General features: G+C 44.1%; 3 protein-coding genes across 3 annotated transcripts; 1 reads left to right on the top strand and 2 right to left on the bottom strand.

Annotated features, from left to right (window-relative positions):
* The first annotated feature begins 3,833 nt into the window (after nt 1-3,833).
* LOC123517941 lies at nt 3,834-8,134 on the top strand. Its single transcript, XM_045278420.1, has 5 exons — nt 3,834-4,666; nt 5,173-5,300; nt 5,717-5,895; nt 6,210-6,239; nt 7,571-8,134. The coding sequence occupies exons 1-5, from the start codon at nt 4,644-4,646 to the stop codon at nt 8,132-8,134; spliced, it is 924 nt and encodes a 307-aa protein (XP_045134355.1). The 5' UTR covers nt 3,834-4,643.
* Nucleotides 8,135-8,581: 447 nt separating this feature from the next.
* Nucleotides 8,582-11,892, bottom strand: LOC123517252 (protein ALP1-like). The gene is made up of 2 exons (XM_045277240.1): nt 10,892-11,892; nt 8,582-10,088 (listed from the first exon to the last, which is right to left on the bottom strand). Exons 1-2 carry the CDS (start codon nt 11,098-11,100, stop codon nt 9,074-9,076), a joined length of 1,224 nt encoding a protein of 407 aa, XP_045133175.1. The 5' UTR covers nt 11,101-11,892; the 3' UTR covers nt 8,582-9,073.
* Nucleotides 11,893-13,281: 1,389 nt separating this feature from the next.
* On the bottom strand, nt 13,282-15,601 carry LOC123517236. Its single transcript, XM_045277238.1, has 2 exons — nt 15,473-15,601; nt 13,282-14,612 (listed from the first exon to the last, which is right to left on the bottom strand). The coding sequence occupies exon 2, from the start codon at nt 14,364-14,366 to the stop codon at nt 13,401-13,403; it is 966 nt and encodes a 321-aa protein (XP_045133173.1). The 5' UTR covers nt 14,367-14,612; nt 15,473-15,601; the 3' UTR covers nt 13,282-13,400.
* Nucleotides 15,602-20,646: the final 5,045 nt, after the last annotated feature.

The raw sequence follows: 20,646 nt of genomic DNA, 5'->3' as shown, positions 1-20,646 counted from the left end.
AGAAACTTCTTGCCATCCATGGCAGGGCATAATGAGATAATAGGAAGCTGCCAATAACCTACTCTTGGGAGCTAGAAAAAGTACACAGGAGTGGGGTCGATAGATAACTCCGCCATGAGATTTGCAACTCTAAGGCCAAAAGGTTTAGGGAGACTCGGTCGAGTGACATTTGCATGCGAACGCGAGTCCCGCAACATTGACATACAAGGGACAGAATCGGGAAGATGGTGGGTGCGAAATCAACACCGGAGCATCGAAGACTGGCGCCGGAGGTCGAGTGGCCAGAAACCAACATCCACTAGAAGGCTAGGTATTGGAGATGTCCGAAATGCACTTGTAGCCAAGCGGACCCCAGCATGATGCATGGGTCAAGCGTGCGTAGTCGTGCATCCGTTGCGGATGAGTAGATCTCACAGCCGTATTCCAGCTTGGGAAGTATGAGTGTGCGGTGAAGCAGCAGCAACGTGTGCCTGTCCGCACCCCAAGAGGTGTGACTTAAAACCCGAACAAGGGATAATGCCTGCCGACAAGACGCCTTAAGAGAACGGAAATGGGAAACCCAGGTGAGACGGTTGTCAAATAAAAGGCCAAGATATCGAGTCGCCTCCACGCATGAGGCGTCTATTGGCGAGGTATAAATCCGGGCCTGGATGGACACCACGGTTGCAATAAAAAAGCATGGCTACGGTCTTTGAGGTGGAGTTGGCCCAACTGGACACCCTATTCATCCCCAGTTGGAGCTTGCGCTCAACCAGTGACATCCTAGCAGCAGCAAATGAAATACATAAATCATCAACATATAAGGAGCTGTGAATGCCATCTGGGAGAGTATCAATAGCACCATTAATGGCGACTGCGAATGGTGTAACATTAAGAATACTTCCCTGTGGGACACCATCATTTAGATCAGTAGCCTCAGAGAACACTCCCCACTCGAACCAGTAAAAGACGTCTGTATAAAAACTGCTGAGTAAAAATAGGAAGGCGGCACCGAAGGCCAAAATTAAAGAAAGACTGTAAAATGCCATGACACCAAGCTGTGTCGTAGGCCTTCTCCAGGTCAAAAAACACTGTTACTTGATGGTGGTGATTAGCGAAGGCCTCACAAATAGAAGAAGACTCTGGGGATAAAAGAGCATCAGTAGTAGACCTCATCTTTCGGAAGCCGTACTGTACCGAGGATAGGTACTTCCCCCTCTCCAAGTACCACATGAATCTTACATTAACCATCTTTTCTAATACTTTACAAATGCAGGACGTCAACGATATAGATAGTTCGTAGCCTGAAGATTATCTTTCCCAGGCTTCGGAAATGGGAGAACCATTGCCACAGCCCAAGAAGTTGGAAAGTCACCGGTATGCCAAATCATATTATAAAGATATAATAAAAAGTTAAAAGCACTGTCAGACATGTGGCGCAAGAAGGCATAAGAAATATCATCTGGGCCAGGAGAAGAGTCATGACACTGGGACAAAGCAGTCTGCAACTTGGAGGCAGAGAAGGGGACATTATAAGACTCCCCTCCTGTAGAAGAAAAATTTATGCCGAGAGATTCCATTCTCTGGCGGTGCTCCAGGATGCCTCCGGGAAACACTGGCAAAGTGCTCTACGAAGAGGTCGGCGACAGTCCTAGGGTCTGCCACCGTTCGCCCAGAAGACAACAAAACTGGTGGGGGAGGAGCAGAATACTTCCCAGCAGTTCGGCGGACTTTGTTAAAGACATCTGTAAGAGGAGAGTGGGCATTAATAGAAGACACATAAGCTTTTCAAGAGGCTCTTTGTGCCTCTTTCAAAACGTGGCGGGCCCGAGCTCGGCAGCGCCGAAAGGCGTCAAGACACTGCGGGTCCCCACGATGTCGCCGGAGACGAGAGAAAGCTGCCCGTTTCTCTTTCACCGCTTCAGTGCATGCTGCGTTCCACCAAGGAACAGGACGCTTAGTAAAGCAGCCGGACGTTCTAGGGATTGTCTGAAGTGCTACTGGACGTATAAAATCGATAAAAATAGTCAACAGCATCAGCACAAGTAGAAAAGTCAGCCAACGGACGGATAAAAGAGCTAAGGTCTGTGAATCGAAGACACTACGGGTCCCCACGATGTCGCCGGAGACGAGAGAAACGACAGAGCTGAGACCCCCTTCCCAAAGCATCCCAGCCTGGACACCCTACCACCCAGCACAGGACGGCCTCTATTGGGCGATCCCTCCAGCGGGTGGCTCCGCTGGTCCACTGGCAGCCTACGTAGGAACCATTTAGTCTGGCCCCTCACTGGCGACCTTACTAGCATGGGTAGCCTTCTCCCCCTCGAAAGGGCAGAGCAGGGGCCTAAGCCCCCTCTAGCCTAGCTCGCCAAGTCACAGGGGCACGCATGCCCCACCACCACGACAAGGCGGTTCCCATCTGGGGGGGGATTGTGGAGGGGAATCCTCCTTCCCACTCAGACCTGAAGATGACGTCTTCTGGGCCAGGTCAGTCACCTCACGAGAACCTGAATGTTTTTTTTGCGTTTTCCCATATAAAAAATAGAAACAGAAAAGATTAGCCCCAGCGGCAAGGGAAACCACCTACTGGGACAATAATGGGAGTGAGCGCTGGCTGCCGTGGAGGTGGTACCTCGTCCCCATGTGGCCCAATTGTTTAAAAAAAAGACCCCACATGATGCAGAAAGTTTGTCCAAGACAGAGCAAAGACCCCCCTCTTAAAGCATCCCAGCCTGGACACCCAACCATCCAGCACAGGATGGCCCCTATTGGGCGATCCCTCCAGCGGGTGGCTGCCGTGGAGGTGGTACCTCGTCCCCATGCGGACCAATTGTTTAAAAAAAAAGGCCCCACATGATGCAGAAAGTTTGTCCAAGACAGAGCAAAGACCCCACTCTTAAAGCATCACAGCCTGGACACCCAACCATCCAGCACAGGATGGCCCCTATTGGGCGTTCCCTCCAGCGGGTGGCTCCGCTGGTCCACTGGCAGTCTACGTAGGAACCATTTAGTCTGGCCCATCACTGGCGACCGTACTAGCATGGGTAGCCCTCTCCTCCTCGGAAGGGCAGAGCAGGGGCCTAAGCCCCCTCTAGCCTAGCTCGCCAGGTCACAGGGGCACGCAAGCCCCCCCCAACCACGACAAGGCGGTTCCCATCTTGGGAGGGAGCCTTCGCAGAAGAAGGATGGGTGGGGGCCTGGGGCTTTCCAAAACCCATCTTACTGGTAAATCCAGTGTATCGTCTAAAATGGCCTGGAGAGCACAAGGAAGAACTGCCACCACTCCGTGGGCCTCCCCTAGTACCACCTTACGATTCCAACTCCCAGGCTGCTGTACAGGACGGTGGGCCAACACAATCATCAGCCCACGTAGCAGCCTCCTTTAAAGTCCTAAACCTCTTCTCCCTCAACAGAGGTACCAACTCCTTATCAGCAATGTCAATAAATTGCTCCATAATTACTAACTCCTTCAGGTCCTCGAGAGAGTCAACGCCCTCGCTTGCAATCCACCTCTCAAACACTTGCTCCAATGAACGAGCACACTCGAGGTAGGAGTCACTAGCTCGCTTCCTCTTTCCTCTAAATTGCAAGCAATAGGCTTCTGGTCGCAGCTCATATGCCCGCAAGATGTCAGCCTTAAACTCCTCATAATCATCTAGGTTATCAGCTGACATTTTATCATAAACTTCCAAGGCTTTTCCTTGAGCTTATTCGCAACCAAGCCGATCCATCTCTCCTGAGACCAAAGGCGCGTTTTTGATAGTCCACGCTTAAGGCAGCCTTAAGCCTGGCTCAAGGCTGACGTCATTTTGTGTTTTTTCATGTCCCCAAACTTGAGCCAGAGTGTAGCCCGCCTTAAGGCAGGGCCGGCCAAACTCAAGCCAGCTGCAGAGCAGGCTCGACTTTCCGCTAGCCAGTTGTGACGTCACATGTAAATAAACAATGAGAAGACAACATGGCGTCTACCAGAGGAAGGTGCGTATTCTGAAGTGCCTCATGCAGAGGTTTGACGTTATTATTACTTGTTATGATTAGTAATGGCTGTGCACATGTGCTACAGGTATTTGTGTGCACAATTATATATAACATTTGGTTTGTCAGTTGCATGCAGTGTTTCATAGTCAGGTTCAAATATTGTGTTGAAGGTTCCATGTTTCTGCTGCCTTAAAAAGGACTTTGGGAGAGGTTAGGTCTGCTGGTCTGTCAAATTGAAAAACAAAATGGGTTTCCTGAATGTGAAATAACTTGATCCAAGTAGATAGGTGAGTTGTCTATCTCTTATTAATCACAGCAATTTTTGAATAAACGAATGTCAAAATAATTAAAAGCACAGTAATACAAATCTAATGTTACCAGGAGAAATAAATCACTCCTATAAAAATAATTTAGGCCAACCTAACTCCCAAAATAACCAGAATTCTTGAAGCTGATATACCTCTAAGTTTTAGCTGATAACCATTCCCATTCCTAAACTAATTTCGGCACCTATACACCCAGAAGAGTTTTGTACCTTCCATTTTCAAATGACATTTATGAATATGGCTCAATACCCATTCTTTACAGTTTCGTGTGTCCAGTTTGTGATACACCGTATGAGCAACAGTCGCAGGCAGAAGTGTGTATTGCATCGCATTTTGGACAGGGTTTTGTAACTCCTCTCACCCATGAAGAAGATAGAAGTAAAAAGGTTTGATATATTGTCATGTTTTTTTTTAATTGTAATAGTCTTTATTATATTCTTTCTAGGATAAAAGTCAAGTATGGTAGGTCCACTGCCTGATTATGATGAATTAAAATAGATAGGAAGGTGTTTGGCTGGGAAATTTGCTTCAAATGTAATATTAACCCATGCTCATCAGGTACTCTTACGGACATTGCAACACACTGTACAATACTCAAGAACTGGCATCATCCTGCATTGCAAGGCATTTGGCCTTATTATTATATTTGCACAGGTTACAAAGTCTCAGTTTCTCAATTTTCTCGTTCATGGATACTGGCCAAATGTCTTTTTGTTTGCTGTACTTTATTTTACGGCAAAGTATGCAGCCTTTACAAATCTAGCAGCCCCATTGCAAACTAAACTTTGTCTAAGGTTATGAATCAGTACTGGTATGATAAATGATAGATTGTGACTCATTAAAAGGAAGAGGAAATCTTGCAAAAGTTCTAATATATACCCATGCTCATCAGGTACTCCTGTGGTCGCTGCAACACAGTGTATGATAGTGAAGACCGGGCGTCACTGTGTTTTGCACGTCATCTTGCACAAGATGTCTGGAATGCAACAGAATCCAGTGAAATGGATTCAACCCCTATAGGTGAATATAGCACTTCAGTTTATTGAAGTTATAGAATGTAGTCCCCTCAATTCCTTCTAAGGTTAAGAGCAGTATTATAGTATTGATAATAATGCTAAGAAAGTTAAACTATCCTCTGTGTCAAAATGACCATGTTAATTTCTGAAGAGTCTAGAAAAGCAAAGGCAATAAACTTCACAAAAATTTCAAAAGTTGTACAGTACCATTTCAGTTGGGATAATCTGTATGGACAACACATGTTGTGAATGCAGAAAACTATTTTGTTAGTGTTACAAATGGTGTTCTGTCATGGTATAATTTCAGCATGTTTTGCTTAAGTAAAGGGTCAAGTGTTGAAAGAACGACTCCTCTGGAGTATTTTGAATTGATACTGACATTTTTATTTTTTATTTATTTATTTATTTTTTTTTCGTCAGACTCACAGTTGCATACCAGTACATCAGAACAGTACAGTGGCCAGCGGCAAACACCGTGGACAGAAGATACTGTCGACATACTGCTGAGAGCTGTGAGGGATGCATTCCCACGTTTGGATGGGAAGCTGGAGAAGAGAGACCGTGTGTGGCGTGACATTTTTGCTGTTGTTTCATCTCAAGTGAGTAGAAACTACAGTTGTTTATAACTTTAAATGCAGGGAGAGCAGGACAATTCTCAAATACAGTATGTAGGTTTTTGATCCTTGATACCTTGTCCTAAGGGTTTTTAAGGTGTCCCTTTTATTGCTCTCGTCTCTTTAATCAGAGAAACCTTTCAGTTGTGAATTATTTTCGTTACACACCTTAATTAATTGAGTAGGAAGTTGAAAATTATACATGAAAACAATAAATAGGATGGATGGTTGTGGATAATGTAGATAAATATGTTTTACCTCCTACACTACTGATTCCTTATCATTACTTAAATTTTCAGCCTCATCATGTGGATTTATTAACATTAGTGGTAGGTAATGCTGCACTTGTTTATATTGCATTCCATACCAGTAGAATTACTTGTCTTTAGCTTTGGTGGTGGAAACCTAGGTTAGGTATAAATAACACAGTTTTGTACTGTACTGAACATGTGATACACAAACCATAATGCACTGTGTGGGATAATAATAAATGTGTTTCTTTGCTGCATGATCATGCTTCAATGCATAACTATTCTGCCCTTATTCCAGCATATGCATGTCTTAAGGTAAATGTCGTTCACATGTTTCAGAGTTATATATTTAAAATTAAAATTCAATAATGTTGATTCTTACGTCAGTGTTACTGCTAACCATGTAAGCAATAATCATGCAAGCCTTTGCTTACTGAAATAACGTTTTGTGTCATTATACTCCTGTCGTGAGCATGAATGTATGTTGGGTTATGAGGTACTGTTTAAGGTACATTAATGAGTATGAATGATTTGTACATAAGCTGAGGTATTTTACCTGAGATTTTTCTTTCACTAGGCATGAACAAACATGTAAATACATACTTGTACTGATATATAAATTTCATATACATATACTGACCAAAACTAATGCCTAAAACACACCATTACTACAAACAAACAAAACACCTTATCTCATAACACACAGAGATGATTCAAAACTTCAACAAAGCTCACATAACCCAAAATGCATGTATCATGTGTCAATGTCAAAGTGCTGATGCTCTCTGTGCTTAGTGCTGATCATTTAGTTTAGGGTTCAATCCCGGGTGGGTCATGTGAGATCTCTGTGCTTAGCCCTATGAATCAGACACAAAGTTTTGTAATGTCCTCCATTTAGGTATTATTTTACAAGCCTGGCAGGGTGTGGGTAGGACCTGACATGGGTCACGGAATGGGATGCGGACGGAATGAGATGTGCGGACTGGGATATGAACCTCCATCACCAGCCCCTCTCTGCCATTGGTGAACACTGCACCCAACCACTGGCCCACCATACTGGATTTAAAGTATAATTATGCAACATTATTGCGGGTCATTTGCAGGGAAATTACAGCTGTATACCCCTACACTCAGCAGCCCACATTACAACTTTCCTAATGATATGCACATTAGTATAAGTTCTTCCATAATATGGAAGCTTATGAAATAAGGCTGTAATTTAAAAAAATGAACTTACAATAGAGGTTCAAGAAATGTCATAACTTTCATGTTATATTATTAAAGTGGCAATACTGGTGGACGGTATATTTCTAATAAATTTGGTGAAGGTGCAAATGGAAGTTGTAGAACTAAGGAATTAAGCTAATAGGCATTTACTGTGCTGTTATCTCAGACCATCTTCTTTTCAGGTCCCTGGGGCTACTATGCAACAGTGTAAAGTGAAGTGGAAAAATTTAAGGTATGCCTTCATGCGTTATATTGAAAACATGAAGACAACAGGAGCTCGTAAACTGCATGTACCCCAGGGATACGATCTTCTTTATTCATTCCTTGGTGAACGACCCATCACACACCCTAGAACTGAGAGGTGTGGCCTTGAGAATGAACAATTACGTGATGCTCTAGTTACAGGAACCACAACTATCAAGACTGTAACTCCTGTTGCAGGAGCCTCAGGTGTCAGCAGGATTGTCACTAATGTTGCAGGACCATCAGGTGTCAGCAGAGCTGACACTCCTGTTGCAGGACCATCAGGTGTCAGCAGGATTGTCACTCCTGTTGCAGGACCATCAGGTGTCAGCAGGGCTGACACTCCTGTTGCAGGACCATCAGGTGTCAGCAGGATTGTCACCCAGTTGCAGGACCATCAGGTGTCAGCAGAGCTGACACTCCTGTTGCAGGACCATCAGGTGTCAGCAGAGCTACCACTCCTGCATCAATGTCTGATCCTGATGACCCGCCACCATTATTAAATATCCCTGAAGTGAGGCAGTCAGTTAAGAGGAAGAAAATAAGACCACCATCACAGTCAAAAAGATTTGAATTAATGCAAAAGGAGAGTTTAGAACAGGTGAAAGCCTCTAGGAGTAAAATGGAAAACTTTTTGGCAATACAGGAAGAGTGGATTAAAAAGAAGGAAGAGGCAATGGAAAAGAATAGAATGTTTCAGGAGGAAGTCCTTAAAAACAACAAGAAATTACTGGAAATAGAAGAAAAGAAATTAGAAGTCCTGAAAGAGTTGCTTGAATTGCAGAGAAATAGAAAGAAATAGAGATCCCTTACTGCTCAGTGTGTAAGAGCGTGCCTGTGCCCCAGTTGTGACGGAGCTCATTAAACTATAAGCTAGCCAGGCTCAGTGACAGACCACAAACAATTATAAGGAAAGTTTGTAATTATTTTCAGTAAACTGGTACAAATAATTTAAGTAAATTTTAGTACAAATAGCCAAAGTACAAAATATATTTGTTTGTAAATGTGTGAAAATCTTTCAATTATTTTTATATGATAAATAATGCCACGTCAACACGGTCGAGCATTGCTGAGCAGTCTGTGCCGTTGTGATGTCAGAAATGGAGAAATAGCAAGAGTTTTACATTTCTGATGTATATTTCTCCATTTCTGACGTCACACCATACCCAGACTTCCGAGCAGTGCTTGACCGTGTGGACGTGGCATAAGAACTGTAAATAATAATGTTACAAAAGCTTAAAGTTATGCAACAGTGTAAACAGGGTTGTTGATTTTTTTTTGTATCATTAAAAAAATCAAATAAATCAGATTTTTTTTTATTTAAATTGGATTTATTTGATTTAAATTGTTTTTTTTATATATTTTATACTAAACAAAATAATAGACTAAATATGTATATATTTGTTTACATTGAAATATCCTCTGCCAACCAACTCACTCAATTAGAGCTGCATAGCAATGAAGTTACTTTTCTCCATCCCACCTATGTCAGGGAGATTTATTTCTGCAGCAACATCATGGTGATCTTCAGGATCAATCTCTATCCCATCCCTTATCAGTATGCTTTCTTCTTCAGGGTTTTGCAGTGTGATATTGTGCAAAATGCATGCAGCTTTAATTATCTTGGGTATTCTATCAATGTCTGCATCAACATACTTTAAACGCCTGAACCTGCCTTTTAGGTAGCCAAACGCATTTTCAATTACATGTCTGGTTTGGGACAGTTTCCTATTAAAGTTCTTCTGCTGCTGCGTTAATCTACCAGTGTCTCTGAATGGAGTCAAAAGATGATCGGAGCGTTGGAAGGCAGAGTCACCAATAATGTGATAATTAATTGAGGGAAAGATATTTAAAGGGGAATTAGACATCACACTGTATAGTTCAGTATTCTTAAAAACTCTACTGTCATGAGCAGAACCAGGAAAACCTACATCAATGAAAGTAAATAATAATTCAGAATTGCACACTGCCATCAAATTTACACTATGTCTGTTGGTTCTGTTAATGTAGTCAGCTTGGGCCTCTGTTGGTGCTTTTATTTGTATGTGGCACCCATCCAAAGCACCAACAACCCCAGGAAACCCTGCCATGAATTTAAATTTAGTTGAATTTTCTTTTGCTTCAGTCATGGTTGGCCATTTAATGTAATTATATCCTACATTACAAATAATGTTTATGAACAATTGCACAGAACTGAACACAGTACTTTCTGATAGGCCAAATAACTCAGCCATTTCCCGATAAGTAGCCTTATTGCCTAAGAACCACAAGCCCATCTGCAAACATTCCTTAGCAGAAACAGGAGGAGTCCCTTTGTCAGATATTGGTTTGTAGTTCTCCACAATAGTCAAAATTTGCTGAAAGGTGTCCTTTGTCACCCTCAGATTCCGGAAGAAGTCCAGATTGTCCTTCTCTTCCAGGTGCTGACTGAAGCCTTGCTGTTTTGGGTGTGACTGTCTGGTGGAAGATAAGGAAAGAAAAAATAAGGTAAGATGGTAGTTTCAGGTAGTAATTAATAGCCTAAAATTATATAGAAAAAAAAAAAGACAAAGATACCCGGTACAAGCAAAACTAAACCATCTAACCTAACCTCTCCCTGATTTAGTGGCTTAGCACTAGCAGGGGAGGTTAGGCTGGGTAGTATTGTTTTCCCAGTGCCATTTTTGTTATATACCGGTACTTGTATCCAGTACTACCGGAAACTATCAGCTTACCGAAAAAAAAAAAATAGTGGCCTATACAGGTAGGTTATACAAGTGCCTTACAGTCATAATGTGTAGGCATGAAATTTGGTACATGTACAGTCAATGTAGATTAGAAATTTAAGGAATATTTGGTAGGTAATTAGAAACACGTCCATCAACAGCACAAGACTCTCATCACCAAATAGCGGCACTGTTGTCATCAATAGAACCCAAAGTTCAATATTCATAATTAAAAACTACACCAAATCCAAAATATAGCCAAACCACATTTAACTACCAAAACAAACCACTTCAATATAATTGTATAACATGAAGGTCCTGCCGATGGATTACTCAAAGCGTTAAGTTTAGTTAAACCTAATAAAAATCATATGAGTTGACTACCGTGTACTATGCTGGTTTTATTCTCATAATTACTTGTAGAATATTTATGCAGACCTTGACATATTACACTGCAAGCACTAAGCTGACCCTTTAATCATAATAGTTGGGTAGCCTGTCCTACGGGATGCTACATAAGAAAATAATACTTTTCATTTACACTGGTCACTGTACCTGGTACTTCCTGACATGACGAATGAATGCTCCATTAGCTGCTGTTGATAGTTCTGCACCAAACTGAATGCTGTTTCAGTATCATCTGGTATCTCTGGCAAGTCTGGACACATGATGGACTGGACTGTTGATGCAGGGAGGAAATATAAGTTACAAAGCTGCAGCATATCTTGCACTTCCTGTTCGTCCGCCATCTTTATTGTTGTCATCTGTCAGCTGGTGACTGGTCACGTGATCGAAGGTCTAGCAGGTCCGTTTTCCATTGTCCCAGATTCTGCTTAAGCCTGCCTTAAGGCGAGGTCTAGCCGCAGGGGCATTAAAAAACGCAGCTCAAGCAAACTCCCTGGCCTTCCTCTCAAAGCGAACAAACCATTCAGCAACTTTAGCCTTATGAAACTCAGGAACTAGCTGGAGACTTTGAACTAAAGTACGCTCTATACTATGTTTTCCTCCTGTACCTCCAATAACTCCAGGCGTACTTACAGCATAGCGAGTTCTCTCCCACTCCAACTCTCTATCTTTATCTGTCTTTTCACTTTCCAGCTCCAATCTCATCATTTCCGTCTCTCTAGCCTCCTTCTCTGCTGCTAGTCTCTGAATTTCTCGTCTCTCCTCCGCCTCTCTAGCACTTTCCTCAGCAGCTAGTCTCTTTAACTCTCGCCTCTCTTCTGCTTCTATCTCCATTTTCCTTATTTCCATTTTCAATCACAGTTCCTCCAGTCTGGCAGCTGACTGGACACTATCAGCAATACTGCTTGCTGGGCTACATCGTCGGGAGCCTCCCCTGCTTCCGATACTTCTGCCAGAGCTAATATGTCCCACATCACCTTCACTGGGACCGCCATGTCCGTTATCATGAGACATACGTGCGACCCGACTGACCCCACGCGCGGCCAACGACTCATCATACCAACGTAGTGAGTCACCGCCAGCCTCTTGCCGGCTCACACCCGCACGCGCACCCTCATCATCATCTGGTGAGGTGAACAGGCCAGTAACTCCCTCCATGGTGCTCATATGGGCTTGTTTTCACAAATGATAAAATAATATAAGTAATAATACCCCACACAATAAACACTACACCCCTATAAAGCACTTGGTTTGTAATCCTGGCGAGGTCGCCAATTTTTGTTACGTCTGCTCACCGGGGAGTATGACGCTCCAGAAGGTCCCCAACACTATATTTCACAGCAGCCGCAACCCTCAGGTTCTTTCTGCTGAAAATGTGCAAACTCTAATAGACTGCTGTTCCCTCACGGCGTCACAGCTGCCCTGAGAGGCGACGAGATACTCCGATTTCACTCGTGCCTACTATGGATGTGGTAATGACACCAGCATGTACCAATTCCTACCCTGAGCCTTGCACACCCAGCCCCTAATAGTAGACAAATAATACTACAGAAATAGAGGTCGCCAGCAGTGTATAACTTGCCCCACTGCTAGGGAATCTCCTTAGCAACTCATTCTCCTCCTACACCAAACCAAGTAGAATTTATGGATAGTATATAAGTTATGTGTTAAGGGCGAAGCCTTAATACTCCGTAGAGAAACCGCCCACAAGAACAATTCCACCCACTTCTCTACGGGAATATTAATGCCTCTCCACACGTCTTGTACCCAGGCTGTAAGTGCCTACCGACTTGGACAAGACGCGCAGTGTATATTACTATATTACTTAATGCAAAAGATGCTTGTCAGCACCTGTCAAGACTGACTCCCCGTGCCTACGGCTTACTACAAGACACGATGCGTATTCCACATCCGGTGGTATACACAAGCCCAGCTACCAACTCCGGGTGACAACCAGCCACGCAGGGAGTCAAGATACTCGTAGCTAACAGGTCGTACAGACGATTACTGCACGCCGACTGGGAGATAGCATGAAGCTTCCCACCAGACAACTAGTGTTTGTGGCTAAGGCCACTATAAGTAGTATACTACAGAAACTATACAAAACGATGATGGTGGCACACAGCCTCCCACAAAACCACACCGGTGACCACGGCCACCTAAAAAACAACAATCGGGACGAGACAAAACTGCGTCCCTCCGCGTCGCCACTCAACAAGAGGGGACAAACGCAAAAACACGGGAAATACAGCCAAACCAGCTACACTTTCCCCTGGAACAATATACCCGTTGCTCCACACCGTCACTGCCAAACCAGTAGCAAACCAGCTACTCCAGAAGGAGGGCACAACTCCGAGACCGAGACTGTTGAGCACCCAGAACAGCCTAGCAACACGCGTCTCAACACAGTGCCAAGAACCCAAGAGCGAACGTGTCTACCTCGGCTAAAGACTGGCTCGGTACTGGCGTTTTCTGCGCCCGGGCAGAGTTGCCAACTCGTAATTTGAAAAGGCGCTATGTCCACCCCTAAAAAGCGCTAAAAAAGTGCTAAATTTCGCAAAGTTGTGTAGTATCCCTATTAATTGTCCTTTCACCTAACTTTTAATGCTGAAATATATGTAGCATAAAATATAATGGATTCACAGCAAAATACTCACTTTTACTCCAAATCTGCCAGCTCCCAGTCTCCAATCTCTTCGTCTGTGGCGGCACTCTGCTGTGGTTGTGTGTGTGAGCATCCTGCTGGAGATTGTGATGACTCGTATGCTTTAAGTGTTCCAATACTTTGAAGTACTTCCTTAGGCAGTTTGTAATCATAGCAGCAGCTTTCATTTCTTCGTAGTCCATATCTAATAGTCAGCAACGCATTTAAGCTTTTGATACTCAGCCGATTTCGTAGCTTTGACTTCACGATATTCATGTGACTGAAGATGCGTTCCACATCTGCATTCGAGTGAGGTAGTGTTAGGACAGTCAAAGCCAATTCTGCAAGATCACTGAAGGGGTTTTCTCCAGTTGCATCTGTGTGCGAAGATATTTCAGCCCAGAGTTCTGATGTGTCAGTATTTTTCTTCCACAGTATTTTATGTAGATTTCTCCACTGGAAGTCAATTCGTGTCAAAATTTCATCACTCTCAGTGAACATCTTTGCTAGATCTATTATTCCAGGCTTTATGGGTTGCAAGCATTCACCTGCACTCGGTAAGGACATTGACTGCAAGACTTGAACATTGTCAGGCAGACGTTGTTCAAGCTGTTTGATTAGCTCCACAACAAAACTTACACATCTTTGTCTTATTTGTTTTTCATGAGGAAATTTGCATTCTGACATCTCCTTTTCAAACTCATATCCCAAGTAAGGACGTGGGTCCAAGTAGCTTTCAATCAACTCCCCTGCCTTTAATGTTTTACCTGGGATGAGGACCTTTGACTTCATAGAATCAATAAGATGAAGGTCACTCAGTAGTTTCGTTGGATCTTGTACCTCTGCTTCAAATTTCTTATTAACTCGCTGAACTTCTCCCAGAATATGTTTCAGAAATACAAGGAATGCATAGTTTTCCTTGTCACAAAACATTCCATACAGGATCTCAGCTGTGTAACACTTTTCACCATGTCTTGCCATGCCAAAGTGAGTCTTAAGTTCAAGCCATTGTTGCAAAATTCTGACTATTGCCGATTCAACTGAAAGCCATCGAGTCTGACTCAGGTGAATTAATTTAAGTGGAGCTTGACCATCATTTATCAGAGAAAATATTTCCTTGTATCTAGCTTGGCGGATAGCAGAGTGGGAAAACCAATTATAAGTCTCTTTAATCAAAAAGTCTAGGTTTCTAGGGAGGCACTGAGCTGTTGCATGAGACACAGCTAACTGCAAAGAATGGCAGATACACTTAATAAGGATGAGATGAGGAACTTCTGTTTTGAGTTTTGCATACACTCCACTGTTAACTCCCGTCATAACAGAAGCATTATCAGTCCCTATAGCAGTGAGCTTTTGTAACTCCAGTCCATTATTTTTCAAGGATCTTTTCAAGGCATCACATATTCCAGTAGAATCACAGTCTGGGAGTTCAACAAGGTCCAAAAATGTCACATTTTTTTCTTACTTCTTGAGTAAAATCTAATAGCAATTCCTAGTAGCTTGGTTACTGTAATGTCATTACTCTCATCAATTAAGAGACTGAACTTTTGATCACCAATGTCATCTTTCAAATCACTGCTGAAGTGTGGAGCAAGCACGTTGCACACAATAGCACTGCACTTTGTCCTCTTTAGCTTGAAATCCTTGCATCCCTTACTATCTGCAAATCTTACTTTGCACAGCTCACTGAGGTGATCAACAACACGTAATGAACAGTGTTCTGCAATGAATAGGGATACATTTCCTTCAGTCACATGTGTGTCACTAATCACTTTTTCAAATGGTATTGTGCCTTGTCTTTCGGTACTGAAAGGTTTCTCTGCTTTCTTATGTTTTAATGTCTGTCTGTGTCTATCAATGTCACTACGTTTTGCAGACAGTGTGCAATGACAGTACTTACAAACACATTTCGTATCATCACCTTCTACTCTCCGCAACCATTTCTCATAATTTGGGTCTTTTAACCACTCTGCTCTAAAATGTTGTGCTTACTTTTTGCTCATTGTTGCTTGTAGAAAGCTAGGCAACCATCGAATTGCGACATGTACGTGAAGTAAGCGTAGCTACGAGCAAAATTATCGACGTACCGAGGCGGGTTTACACTTGAGAAGCTGAGGCAGGCGACTGAGTCACTGAGGTAGTGAGGCGACTGCGAGGACTTGATCGTGGTTATGCCTTGTCCGCTACTGGTATGAGACACGTATTCGCGTGACGCGTATCTCTACCCATGCTCGGTTCATCCATATTCCACTGTCAGTCATTCACAGCGGTAAGCATGTCATGAAAATGTGTGCCATTATTTCAAGCATATTACAAAATGTCCAGAAACGTACGTCGCGTCTGTGAAATTACTAATGATAACAGTATCCAATGAAAAGGTAGTACAATATTGTTTAACTTAACTACCTAGCATTTCAGACTGGAATGGCAGCAACACACGCAACTGTGCAACTTGGACAGGACTCTGACGAGTGGCCGACAGGTTCGGTTCTCCCGCACCAGCCATGATTTTATTTTATTGATAAAACAAAGCATTACACACCTATAGAGGTATTTATTTTACGTATGTTTGTCACAAAATGCTTACATCAAGCGTCTGGGGTACTGACATTACGTGGTAGCTAAAACTAACTAAATAAATAAACAAATGAATTAATAAAAAAAATTAAAATATAAAAAGTACATGATAAAGAGCAACTGTAATGAGCCATAAGGCGCTAAATTTGGAGCTAAGTATTTTAAAAAAGCGCTAAAAAAGGCGCTAAGGCGCTAAATGATAAATTTAAGCGCTAAATAACTTGAAAAAGAGCTAGATTTAGCGCCAAAAGCGCTAAGTTGGCAACTCTATTTCTGCCAGGCAAAACGAGATGGCGGGAACAGAAAAGGGGGAGGGTGGCCACACAGCGGAACAACCTGAGGCCCACGCTGGGGTCCGCCATACGACACGCAAATAATAAAATAAAGGGGAAATAATGCGGATGGATGGATGGATGGATATTGATGTAGGCGCCGCAACAGCCAGGGTCATTTGGCGCCGCTACCAAAATATTAAAATATACGAAAAATGTTTAAAACAAAAAAAGAAAAATAAAGAATAATAATTATAAAAAAAAACGATACAATTAAGTTGCTAAAACACTAAAAGTAGAATAAAATCGAACAAAATATAAAAATACATAAATAAAATTCTAAAATTCACAAAAAAGGGAGAAGGCCAGCCTCTCCCAAAAAACCGAATAAATCATGGCCAAGGGCCAGACACGCTGGTCCAAGGACCTGAGAGAGGTGATAGACACCGCTATCTCTACTGCGACAGCGGTAGAGGTATCGGTGTCGCAGGTCTAGTAAACTAGGGCACTCCACAAGTAGGTGCCGCACTGTGAGTGGCATCAGGCAGTCTTCACAATAAGGTTGAGGGTCCCTGGTCAGCAGGTATCTATTTGTAAGGTACGTGTGACCTATACGTAATCGCGCCAATAAAGTCTGTGCACGGCGATCGCAGACATGAGCGTTTGTCCACTGAGGGAGAGTGGAAGTAGTGATCTCTCCCATTTTCGAGGTTGCGACCCCCGTTAGCCATCTCCTCTGCCATATTGCTGCGACCGTCTTACGAATAAGATAAAATACATCTCGAAACGGAACAGAGGCAGGAGATGGAGCGCGACTTGCTGCCTACATGACCAGGGACCAACAGAACCCAACAAGATATCCTCTTTTGGTAAGTAGATAAAGCCACTCCAGGGCTGATAAAACCACAGGGTGAAGGGAAATAAAAGAGGAGAGAGCAGTAAGAGCACTGCGAGTCACTAAAAATTGTAAAAGACGAAACCAGGAGAGTAAAAATAATCTGTAAAGCTAGGACTATGGCAGAGAGCTCCGCAGTAAAGACGGAAGCTACCGAAGGAAGGCTGCCAGACCGACAAAAAGAGGGGAAAACCACAGAAAACCCGACTCCTGCGTCGGATTTGGAACCATCAGTAAAAACAGGGATGTAATTAGAATGGATAAAAAAGTGTTCTAAAAACCGTGTGTGGGACAGAGCTGGCAGGAAATCCTTCTTGCCATCCATGGCAGGAGGGCATAATGAGCTAACAGGAAGCTGCCAATAACCAACTCGTGGGAGCCGGAAAGAATACACAGAAGTAGGGTCGATAGATAACTCCGCCATGAGATTTGCAACACGTAGGCCATAAGGATTAGGGAGACTCGGTCGAGTGACATACGCCTGCGAGCGCGAGTCCCGCAACATTGACACACAGGGGACAAAATCAGGAAGACGGTGGGTGCGAAACCAACACCGGAGCATCAAAGATTGGCGCCGGAGGTCGAGCGGCCAGAAACCAGCATCCACTAGAAGGCTAGGTATTGGAGATGTACGAAATGCACCCGTAGCCAAGCGGACCCCAGCATGATGCACGAGGTCAAGCGTGCGTAGTCGTGCATCTGTTGCGGATGAGTAGATCTCACAGCCGTATTCCAGCTTCGGAAGTATGAGTGTACGGTGAAGCAGCAGCAACGTGTCCCTGTCCGCACCCCAAGAAGTATGACTTAAAACCCGAAGAAAGGATAGTGCCTGCCGACAAGACGCCTTAAGAAAGCGGAAATGTGGAACCCAGGTGAGACGGTTGTCAAATAAAAGGCCAAGATATCGAGTCGCCTCCACGCATGAGAGGCGTCTATTGGCAAGGTATAAATCCGGGACTGGATGGACACCACGGTTGCAACAAAAATGCATGGCTACGGTCTTCGAATCGAAAACCGTTCATGTTGGCCCAACTGGACACCCTATTGATCGCCAGTTGGAGCTTGCGCTCAATCAGTGACATCCTAGCAGCAGCAAAAGAGATGCACAAGTCGTCCACATATAAAGAACGGTGAACGCCATCCGGTAGAGTATCTATAACACCATTTATTGCACACTAAGAATACTTCCCTGTGGGACACCGTCATTTAAAGCTGTAGCATCGGAGAGAACACTCCCAACTCGAACCCGTAAAAAACGTCTGGATAAAAATAGGAAGGTGGCCACGAAGTCCAAAATTAAAAAAAGACTGTAAAATGCCATGACACCAAGCCGTGTCGTAGGCCTTCTCCAGGTCAAAAAAGACTGTTACTTGATGGTGGTGATTAGCGAAGGCCTCACAAATGGAAGACTCTAGGGATAAAAGAGCATCAGTAGTAGACCTCATCTTTCGGAAGCCGTACTGTACTGGTGACAAGTACTTCCCCCTCTCGAAATACCACATGAGTCTTATATTTACCATCTTTTCTAACACTTTATAAAGATGTCAAAAATATTGGACGGTAGTTCGTAGCCTGCAGATTATCTTTCTCAGGCTTCGGAAATGGGAGAACTACTGCGACAGCCCAAGAAAATGGAAATTCACCGGTATGCCAAATCATATTATATAGATTTAATAAAAAGTTAAAAGCACTGTCAGACATATCATCTGGCCCAGGAGAAGAGTCATGACACTGGGACAAAGCAGTCAGCAACTCGGAGGCAAAGAAGGGGACATTATAAAACTCCTCTCCAGTAGAAAAAAATTTTTTGCCGAGAGATTCCATTCTCTGGCGTTGACGTGCGCCCGAGAGGATGCCTTTGGAAAACACTGGCAAAGTGCTCCGCGAAGAGGTCGGCGACATTCGTAGGGTCTGCCACCATCCGCCCAGCAGACAAAACTGGTGGGGAAGGAGCAGAATACTTCCCAGCAATTCGGCGGATCTTGTTGAAGACATCCGTAAGAGGGGTGCGAACGTTTATGGAAGAGACATAGGCTTTCCACCAAGAGGCTCTTTGTGCCTCTTTCAAAAAGCGGCGGGCCCGAGCTCGGCAGCGCCGAAAAGCTTCCAGGCACTGCGGGTCCCCACGATGACGCCGGAGACGAAAGAAAGCCGCCCGTTTCTCATGCACAGCTTTAGTGCATGCTGTGTCCCACCAAGGAACGGGACGCTTCGTAAAGCGACCTGACGTCCTAGGGATTGTCTGAAGCGCTACTGAAAGAAAAAAAAAAAAGCCTCGGCACAAGTAGAAAAGTCAGCCAACGGACGGATAAAAGAGCTAAGGTCTGTGAATCGAGGCCAATCTGCCTTGTCTAAAACCCAGCGTGGGGGGCCGGGACTGTGGCTCAGTGTTCACAGATTGTAATAAAATCGGAAAGTGGTCACTACCGTGTAAACCTGGTAGGACCCGCCAGTTAAAATCAAGGAAAGAATTATATGTACACAGAGAAAGATCGATAGCGGTAAAAGTCCCAGTAGGACTGTGGAAATGTGTGACATCCCCAGAATTTAAAACCTCCAATCCCTCATCCTCAATAAAAGAACCGATTAAAACCCCACGAGGATTACTAGCACCTACATCCCACAATGGGTGACGGCCGTTAAAATCTCCCAACAAAAGAAAAGGCGGAGTCAGCTGACGCACCAGGCCGTCAAGCTCACCCCTGGAGACAGGAAGCCGAGGAGGAGATATAAACTGCAAATGGTGTACAGTCGTCCCATAAAGACTTTAACAGCAACCACCTGAAGGGGAGAGTTAAGTTGTAATGGGATAACAGGTATATCCTGACGGACAAGAATAGCTGTGCCACCGTGGTGGCCCTGGTCAGGGAAAGGAGTGCTAAAAAAGGCACGATAGCCAGGAGGACTAGAATAAGTACTATCACCTAGCATAGTCTCTTGTAGAGCTACACAGGCTGGAGAGAACTCCGACAGCAAAGCTCGGAGTTCCCCCACGAGGCGCGAAGGCCTCTACAGTTCCACTGTAGAAGCTTGAAGATGACTATTTAGGTGCAGTGGACGGGCGAGCCTTTTGAAGGGGCTGCCCGTGACTCACCTGATTAGAAATAATCAAACGACGAGAAGACACCGGGAGTTGAGATGTGCCGGGTCGTTGGACCGCAGCGTTTCGGCCTATCGGTGGGTGATGCGAACCATCATCACTTCTACTGTTCCTCGGTGGACGAGGATCAGGCAGGACTGCACTTTCTGATACAGTGGTTCCACGAGGGACGGCTGTGATAATATCATCGGACGTCTCCATGCTAAGACCGTCCTCATCACAAGAAGTCCGATGTGAGACGGAGGGCGTCACAGAATGCTGGACAGAAACAACTGGAGTTACCATTGCAGAGCGGTCCCTGGAGGACTCACGGTCACGTACACCGGGAGACAGTGTTGCCAACCGTAGGGCAATTGCCCTACGCGTAGGGCAATTTAGCCTCATATCCTGGTCTGTAGGGCGGTAGGGCAATTTTAC

Source organism: Portunus trituberculatus, chromosome 6, assembly GCF_017591435.1.
Source record: "Portunus trituberculatus isolate SZX2019 chromosome 6, ASM1759143v1, whole genome shotgun sequence".
NCBI lineage: Eukaryota > Metazoa > Arthropoda > Malacostraca > Decapoda > Portunidae > Portunus > Portunus trituberculatus.
This window is presented reverse-complemented; position numbering and strand designations above follow the sequence as displayed.

Bases quoted from the DNA above. Each gene is read 5' to 3' on its own strand.
- LOC123517941 (XM_045278420.1), top strand. From the start codon at position 4,644: ATGAAGAAGATAGAAGTAAAAAG. The intron at 4,667-5,172 runs GTTTGATATATT...CATGCTCATCAG, and splicing joins AAGAAGATAGAAGTAAAAAG to GTACTCCTGTGGTCGCTGCA. The intron at 5,896-6,209 runs GTGAGTAGAAAC...TTAAATTTTCAG, and splicing joins TTGCTGTTGTTTCATCTCAA to CCTCATCATGTGGATTTATT.
- LOC123517252 (XM_045277240.1), bottom strand. From the start codon at position 11,100: ATGACAACAATAAAGATGGCGGACGAACAGGAAGTGCAAGATATGCTG. The intron at 10,089-10,891 runs GTACAGTGACCA...ATCTTCCACCAG, and splicing joins GTCATGTCAGGAAGTACCAG to ACAGTCACACCCAAAACAGC.
- LOC123517236 (XM_045277238.1), bottom strand. From the start codon at position 14,366: ATGGCAAGACATGGTGAAAAGTGTTACACAGCTGAGATCCTGTATGGA.